Genomic DNA, 9,192 nt, shown 5'->3' with positions numbered 1-9,192 from the left:
ATAATAGATTCGCTGGGGAGCCATCAAAGAAAGCAATCAAGTCCCTTAAGGACAAACTCCCCTCCAAGACTGAAACTCAAAGGGAACACATAAGCAGGCATATAAGGAAACCACCTTCATCTATTGGTGAGTGGAAGAGGGGGAAAGGTAGCACGTGAGTTCAACCACGTTCCATAGACTCCCGTTGATCTGGAAATGAGAGAGAGAAGATGAAGGGCTGGTTGGTCTGAAGTGTGGTGAAACCTTGGGACTCCTGAGCCCATGGACAAGGACATAGCCACAGAAGGATAGAGCTGAGAGTGAAGCATCCAGCTGAGATGAAATGAGGGGAGATGCACAAGAATGCCCAAACTTGCAGACAGTACCCATTTGACCTAGCCTCAATAGCTTGATAATCAGAACTCGACTAGAGATAGATTTTATTATTTTTTATATATGTAAAGGAAACAAGTGTAAATTGCTACAACTTGATAAACTTGATCTATACTTATAGATGTGGTAGCTCAAAATAACAAATGAGATAGAAGGAGTCTTCACATCAAGTATCAACCCTATCCCTTCCATATACAAGGTTGATAGTGACAGGCAACTTAGACATTGGCTACCTAAAATGAGGGAGCAATAAAGGCACAAAGTGAGTGACTTACAAGTTTTCAAGTTTCCATAAATGTCTTCAAAATGTTGGTGGAAAAGTTCCATTTAAGTGTGCGGGGGAAGGTACAGTCACCACTGAATAGTTTTTAGCTTATTTAGATGGGTCTGGTAAAAAAAAAAGAGATAAGATTCTTATGATTCAATAGTGAGATATTGTTATCATGACTAATTGTGACTGTCACAATTGTAAAGGTAGAAGTTTTGTAATAAAAATGGGGAAGTAGTTCATCTTACAGTCCAGAAACAGAGGACCCTAAGACCATCAAGGGAGAAGAGCACAAGTGGAATTCAGGACCTTATCCAGAGAAGCAGTGACACCAGAGATGGAGGCAGAGATGAGGACATGGGGAGAGTGAGCCGCTGAGGACTCTGGACTCATGGAAAGAGAGGGACTGGGTGCTGGTGGCCAGGAGGCAGACTTAAAGAATGTGCTCTTTGGTTGTTTAAATTATTATATATTCCTTAGTGTCTCTGTGTATACACCCCACACACAAAACAAAAACAAAAACACAAAACAGAGGGAATGGAAGCTAATACTGATGAATGATGATGTAAGAAGGAGATTGTTATCATTGCAATGAAAGATGGTGTAAAGCTGATGTACTCCCATGTAGACTATCACTCAGTTCACAATAAAAACTTAAAAAAAAAGTTAAAAAAAAAGATAATAGAAATTTTTTTCCATGAATATCTTCAAAATGTTGGTGGAAATTTTCCATTCTTTTAATTCCATTTTTTTCCACAGACTTTTTGATATTCCCTCATATTTGCTTTTAATATAAGATTTTCTTCTAATTTATACTATTTAACTATAAAATCTAGCACTTTTACTTTGATGCTGAACCTAGAAGCTCTGTACTATGTATTTAGTTGTTGAAGGATAAGCACTGGACTGCTAACCACAAGGCCTACAGTTCAAATCCACCAGGTGTTCCTCAGGAAACCCTACGCATGGTCACTATGAGTCAGAACCTATTTTAATTCTTAGAGAAATTCTTGTAATATGAATTATTTCTTAACCTATGTTTTATTACAGCACTCTCTTTAGAATATAGTAACAAAACAAGAGATTACTTGAATCAGAGTCAAAATTGTATAACTTGAAAATCTTTAAATTTAGATCAGGAATTTTTAAATTTACAGGCTATATACCCAGAGTCAGTGGATATACACACACTCACACATCCTACCCAAACTTGCAATTTAGAAATGTTCTCCTTGCTTTAAGACAACCCATATACACCCTAGACTTAAAATGTTAGACCTCCTGTCTTCTACATCTTTGGTCTTTCCCCAGCAACAGTGCACGTTATCTGGTTGTGTGCCACCGAGTGGGTTCCACCACCCTGTATAGGATTTCCAAGGCTGTAAATCTTTACAGGAGCAGACAGCTTCATCTTTCTCCCGCTAAGCAGACGGTAGATTCAAACTGATGACCTTGTGGTTAGCAGCCCAACGCTTACCACTACACAAACAGGGTTCTTATCCTTGTTCTCAACTCCTTGTGAATGTTGTGCACGTAGTAGGCAATTAATACTTGTGGAATATTGTTGAACGTCAACAATTACAACACGTTTGCTGATAAATAAGAGCCCTGGTGGCACAGTGGTTAAGCATCGGCTGATAATCAAATGTTGGAACCCACAACCACTCAAGGGGAGAACGATGTCGCTGCAGTCTGTTTCCACAAATATTGTTGTTAAGTGCTTTCGAGTCGGTTGTGACTCATAGCGACCCTGTATATGGTTTTCAAGGAGCCGCTGCTGGGTTTGTACTACCAATCTTGTGATTCACAGTAGAGGGCTTATCCTACAGCGTGATACCACCCTTAGGGAAAGTTCCCTGTCCTTTAAGGTTATGGTGAGTCAGACTCGACTCCTCAGCAAAGGGGTTTTTGTTTGTTTGTTCGATTTGTCCTGACAAATGATTTTAAAGTCACAAGATGATTTTAGCATCTAAAACCCAAAATGTAGCTGGGTTGCCCTAACTATCTTAACATACAGATTTTCACCAGGCCTGTGGGCAAGGAACCAGAAAAAGTCAAACCATCTGCCAGAGCTTTGACAGCTATTCCTTTGGTCACCAGGTTTTAAGTCAGCGCGTTGGTTACAGGAAACACCCTTCAGACTGGAAGGTGTGACCTGTCAGGCTGGTCAGCACTGTAAAGACGGACTCACGCTCGCACCTTTGGAGCCAGTCCTAGCTCGGCGCGCGGCACGCTGGGACATCGCCGAGCCCAACCGCCTTCACCTAGGAAACCAGCCGACACGCTGTTGTCATGGAGACCAGCTGCAGCGGCGCAGAGTCTCGCGGAAGAACTGCCTTCGCCTACTCTTTGGCAGGATGCTCAGCGGAGGCTATAAGAGCTCAGAAAGGCGAAGACACGCGAGCGACCGCCTCAACTGGCAGCAAGACCTGGCGCTGAGCAGCAGCATATACCTCCTGCGAGAGATGGGCCCCACTGGTTTCCTGCTGAGGGAAGAGGAGCCGGAGAGCAGGGATTTCCGAGTAACTGCCGCCCCCAAATCGCCTGCCTTATCGGGTCCCCCGAGGCCTTTCCTGATCCTATCCATCCTCTTAATCCTTGCTGACACTCGCTGCCTCACCCCAAACTTTCACGCCTTCTGGCGACTGGACCAGACTCGCAAAGATATGCAAATTAGAGGAAATAGTATTTGTTAGAAAAGTTTAATTTTGGGAGATTAGAACTCCAAATTGCATCTGACCCTTTTAAGATGCTAGACTTTCAAGCCTTAGGCCTGAAAATTTTTAACGTTTTGTATGAGTAGTTTGTATTCGGCAGGATACTGTTTGCTCCTGTAAAGATTTACTGTGTTGGAATCCCTAAAGTGCAGCTCTGATCTGTTTATAGGATCACTCATAGCAGTGGCTTTGGATTCCTTCTTGGCCCTGTTTTTAGTGGTCAATAGCAATGATTGTTGGTGTGGTGCTGTAGGATAAGCACTGGACTACAAGGTTGTTTTGAATCACAAGGTAGGTTCAAACTCACCAACCACTCCTTGGAAACCCTATACAGGGTCACTGGGAGTCAGAACCGACTGGACTGCATGTAACAAGTAGTGATTGTGGGAGCGCAGTGGCTGTGAAGGAGAAGCTCAGGACTGCCAACCACATGTGCAGGTTAAAATGAGGCTTTCTACTGCTGAAAAGATTGACAACCTCAGAAATCCTATACTGGGTCTCTATGAGCAGGGATGGCTTAAAGGCATGAAATATCAAGAAGCAGCGTTATTATGAGGGTGGTACAACAGTAGGCAGTATTTCGTTCTGTTGTACAGAGTAAAACAGAAGGCCCTGTTAATCAAACAAGGTGCCTCCAATATACTTGCATGCCTTAAATGTTTGCCAAATAAGTAAGATCGATTTCTCTTCATACTTTACTCATTCTGAAGTCATAACGTTGCCCTTTTAAACTATGGTTTTAATTGGTGATGCCTAGAAAGTCTTGATGAATGGAAATTAGTTTTTCTGAAACACCACAGGTCTTTCATTTTGCACTCCTGGTGTGGTACTTTAGGATCAGCACTGAACTGCAAACCACAAGGACAGCAGTTCAAACACACCAGCTGCTCCCTGGAACCCCAATCCTGGGTTGCTATGAGTCAGAACACACAACACCCTCATCAGAAGGATCCTTGGTAACATAGTATATTCCGAGTTGGGCTGCTAACTGGAAAGTTAGTAGTTCAAACTTAACATCTGTAAAGCTGGTGACGTGCCATATCCCAAGAGTTGATTTGAAAATTTTTTGTTTGGTGTCATGCATTTTAAGTACTGAATACACATTGCCTTAGACTGTAGATTCTGAGTCATAGTAGCACTTTAGGACACAGTAGAACTGTTCCATGGGATTTCTGAGACTAAGTCTATAGAGGCAGAACGCATATGTTTTTCCCATGGAGACCCACTGTGCCACCAGAACTCCTTAAATACCAAATACAGTTTACTAATCTGTGTGTAAAGTGTCCATTTTTGTTTTACTCTGTTGCTTACAAAACTTAATGTATTTAATAAATTGTTTTAACCAATACAGTCTTAATGATACTAATCCTCACAAATAGAATTAAATTTCATAAAGGATCTCACCAGTTTAAATGCACAAAACAAATTAATCCAAGTTGAGCAACTTTATAAAAGGTCTTAGAGTCTGTGAGTGGTGCATATTTTCATGCTTGAAAGGTTGGGTCCTCCTGGTACACCCAGAGGCACCTGGAAACAAAGGCTTGACAAGCTACTTCTGAAAAATGAGTTACTGAAAACCCCACGGAGCAGTTTAACACTCATGGGGTTGCCATAAGTGATAATGGAGCTGGTGACAACTGGTGCATAAAAGGCCTCTAGATTTACCCCGGAGTTCTGTTGGGGCACTGTAGGGTTAATACTGGACCTCAAGACTAGTTTGAACTGTAAGGTCAGTGGTTCAAACCCACCAGCAGCTCCTTTAAAACTCTATATAAGTCACAACTGACTTGATGGCACATAGCAAAAACAACAACAGTTCTACCCTCAAGGTAGACCTTCCTTAGAGTACTTCTACTATCAAGTTGCCAGAGGAACTTTTTCAGATTCATAGCCACCTGTGTATGTCAGACTAGCACTTTGCTCCACAAGATTTCAGTGGTGGATTTTTTTCCAAGTAACTCACCAGGTCTTCTTATGAGATGTCTTATGTTGTTGTTGTTGTTGTTAAGTACCGTCAAGTCGGTTCCGACCCATAGCGACCCTGCACAGGGTTTCCGAGGCTGTTAATCTTTACAGGAGCAGAAAGCCTCATCTTTCTCCCACGGAGCAGCTGGTAGTTTCAAACTGCTGACCTTGCAGTTCGCAGCCCAATTTGTAACCACTACGCTACCAGAGCTCCTTGAGATGTCTTATAAGGATTGCTAAATAGTGGTTTGGAAGGGCTGATCATTTATTTTCTTAATTTGGGGGAGAATGGAGGAAAGGAAGACTTTAAAGTTAGCTGATTTTCATCTGTCTGTTACAGTGGAGTACTGGTGTGGCACTGTCAAATAAGCACTGGATTGTTAACCAAAAAAGAACTAAAATTAGAAGCTGGGTGGCGCTGTAGGATAAGCACTGGACTGCTGACCATATAGTTGTCAGTTCAAACCTACCAGCCACTCCAAAAGAGAAAGATGAGGCTTTCTGTTCCCCTAAAGATAAACAGCCTTGGAAACCCTCTACAGGGTCGCTGTGAGTCAGAACTGACTCCACATCACATAGCAGAAGCAACAACATGTAACCACAAGGTCAGCAGTTCAAACCCACCAGTTGCTCTTTTGGAGAAACATGAGGCTTTATAATTCTGTAAAGATCTGTCTGCATCCACAGAAACCCTGTACAGGGTTGCTATGGCCAGTACTGACTCAACGGCACCTAACAACAACAACAAACTAAATTATATCTTCAAATCCATTTTAATCCAGTTATCTTTCAAATGAGTCTTGCTCTAAAAATTAACTGACTGTTTTTTAAAGTGTGCATTTTTCTTTTAAAGGTTTTCTTAGGAAATCCTCATTCTTGTAATTGTTCCACATTTCTGAAAGAAAAGGATCTTTGTAAGCATATCTGCTGGTAAGTGACTTTGTAATGAAAAATTTCCAAAAAGGAACATCTTGTGTGTTACATGTTTTTCCTTTACCATGATTTGAGTATTACAAGATTAAAGAAATTAGTTGTTTGGGCAATACAGGTACCTCCCAGTTTTCAAATGATCATTTTGCCACTACAGTTTTACGAAAGACCTAAACACATACCTATTTTTGCTAACCAAAAAAAGTCTGAAGAGGATTTTTGCTTTTAACGAAACAGAATGAAAAGCAAATCTACTGTTCAGCATTTGTGTTGTGGAGTCTTTAAAGAGGTGGTGTGCAACCCTAGCAATGAGAGTGGGAACTACACCCAGCATCTCATCATCAAATCCCCATAGCTCTGAATTGTTCTGTGAACACTGTACATTAGTGTTATTTTAGCTTTTATGTGTTATTTGGTATGGTTTAGTAAGGTATTTTGGGGGTCTATGAAACTCAAAAAAAATTTTTTTCCATGTAAACGAATAGTAATTGCATCACTTTACACTATTTTGGCTAACTAAACAGTTCATATGAATGGTCTACTTTCAGGTACTAGGGGAAACCTATGTAACACTAAAGGTCTTAGCTTACCAATTATACTGTTTGGCTATTTTATTTATTCTGTCAGATATAAATTCAGACATATGCTACCACCTCAACATGTTCTTAATATTAATGTGTTTATAAAGAAAAATATATAATCTTTATGATTTTATGATTCTCATGATATATAGATGTGAACAGAAAATAAAAACTTCCTAAAACATCAGTAGGAGTGTGGTGGCTCCATAGGATAAGCACTGGGCTTCAAACCTTGTGGCTCAAACTTGCCAGTCACTCCTCCAGGAGAAAGATTTAACAGTATATTTGGTCGCTATGAATTGGAACCGACTCCACGGTACTTAACAACAACAATGGTCACTATGAATCGGAACCAATTTGACAGCACACAGCCACAACAACACCTCAACTAGGCTAATTATATGGTTCATGATGAAACAGTACTGTGCTTCAAGAACTTTGCCTTCCCAAAAGTATAGTTTGATTAAATATAAATGTGTTCACATTTTTTTGTGTATACACATAGGAATTTAAAGTATTCACATCTGATATTCATACTGACCTAGATTGGTCCCCACTCATAAATTTTTCCTTTTCAATGAACATTTGATTATGAATTTTTCAAGACAGAAGTGATGAAAAATTATTTCTGTAGAATCTAAATGTTTTCCTTTAGTGCCAGAGTGCCAGAAACAGATAGTTTATAGGAGGGAATTCCCCAGAAATAAGGTGAAAAAAAAATTCTCTCTCAATTTGTTTAAACCAAACTGAACTCATTTTGTTTTATCTTTCAGTTTGGTTTAAAAAAATTGAGAGATAATTTTTTTCCCCATATCTGGGGGAATTCCCTACTATAAGCAATCTTGTTCTGGCACCAAAGGAAAACATTTAGATTCTGCAGAAGTAATTTTTCATTACTTCTGTCTTGAAAGATTCATAATCAAATGTTCATTGAAAAGGAAAATTTTATGAGTGGGGACCAACCTAGGTCAGTATGAATATCAAAGGTGAATACTTTCAATTCCTATGTGTATACATAACCTGATTTGGTTCTGTTGTTAATGCGCTGGACTGCAAAGTCCACTCAAACCGGAAATCCAGCAGTTCAAGTTCCCCAACTGCTCCTTGGAAACCCTATACAGAGTCACTATGGGTCAGTACCTGACTCTATGGCACTTAACAACAACAACAGCTGATAAGAGGGAGCATGGTAGCTCCATATGATAAGCACTGGACTGTGAAACACAAGGTCAACAGTTCAAGTCCACCAGCTGCTCCACAGGAAAAAGATGAGACTTTCTGCTCCCCCAAGGATTTACAGCCTCAGCAACCCTTTAGGGTCACTATGAGTCGGAACCGATTCCATGGCACTTAACAACAGCAACAACATATTATTATAAATATATTTTCATTACTGCTTTGGTGGGAAATCAAAGAAATTGAGAGAACTAAGTAACTCATATCTACTGATTTTTTTTACCAAGTGTTTTGTGTGTGTGTGTTGTTCTTATCATTTTTGTTTGTTTACTTTTTATTTCGAATTGGGTGAAGGTTTACAGAGCAGATCATCAGTTTTACAATGAACAATTCCTACACATTTCATTTCATCATTGATTGCAATCCCCTCCATGTAGCATCACTTATTCCACTTCCTCCCTGTTTGTCATATTTCTATTCCTTCTTCTTTCCTAACCCTTTTGACTTTTGTCCTTGGGTAAATGCTGCCCTTTTGATCTCAACTGGTTGATTATTCTAAGGTGTAAGTATCTTACTAGTGTTATTGTTACCCCATGTAAATTTGTTTATTGTTTGCTAAAAATAAAGGGGGATGAGTTCAGTTCCAGACCAATTGGGTGGACTAAGGGGTTCCATTAGGCTTTGCTCACCTTTACTGAGCATCTATTGATATACATTACCTGATCTATTTGACATGTTAAATTGTTGTTAAGTGTTGTGGAGTCAGTCGGTTCTGTCTCATAATGACCCTGTACAGGGCTTCCAAGGAGCAGCTGGTGAGTTTGAACCACCAATCTTAAAGTTAGCAGTCTAGTCAGTGCTTACCCTACAACACCACACCAAGACTCACAGAAATAAAATATGGTCCTTCTAAAACAGAAAATTTGAAATTATGATTATATTTAAAACAAGTTTTTCTGTTTCTGTTTTGTCAACTTCCTCAGAAGAAGACATTCTGTTCTGATTTTTATGTACCTAACTCATTTTATATACAGCATATTAACCATAAATTCAGTGAAAATATAATTAAATATTTAATATACTTCTAACTTTAAAAATAAATGCCAAAGTCCAGGTCCAGATGGTTACACTGGTGAGTTCTACCAAACTTTCCGGAAAGAGCTGTCACCAACTCTACTTAAAT

General features: G+C 39.8%; 1 protein-coding gene across 1 annotated transcript in view; it reads left to right on the top strand.

Moving 5' to 3' along the window:
- The first annotated feature begins 2,997 nt into the window (after window positions 1–2,997).
- The window catches only part of ZSWIM2 (zinc finger, SWIM-type containing 2), a 31,508-nt gene continuing 25,313 nt past the window's right edge, over window positions 2,998–9,192 (top strand). The window contains exons 1-2 of the mRNA XM_006864067.1: window positions 2,998–3,162; window positions 6,176–6,252. Of these exons, the coding sequence (XP_006864129.1) occupies window positions 2,998–3,162; window positions 6,176–6,252 (242 nt within the window). The remainder of the gene's footprint in view (window positions 3,163–6,175; window positions 6,253–9,192) is intronic.

Source organism: Chrysochloris asiatica, unplaced genomic scaffold, assembly GCF_000296735.1.
Source record: "Chrysochloris asiatica unplaced genomic scaffold, ChrAsi1.0 scaffold00059, whole genome shotgun sequence".
Lineage (NCBI taxonomy): Eukaryota > Metazoa > Chordata > Mammalia > Afrosoricida > Chrysochloridae > Chrysochloris > Chrysochloris asiatica.
This window is presented reverse-complemented; position numbering and strand designations above follow the sequence as displayed.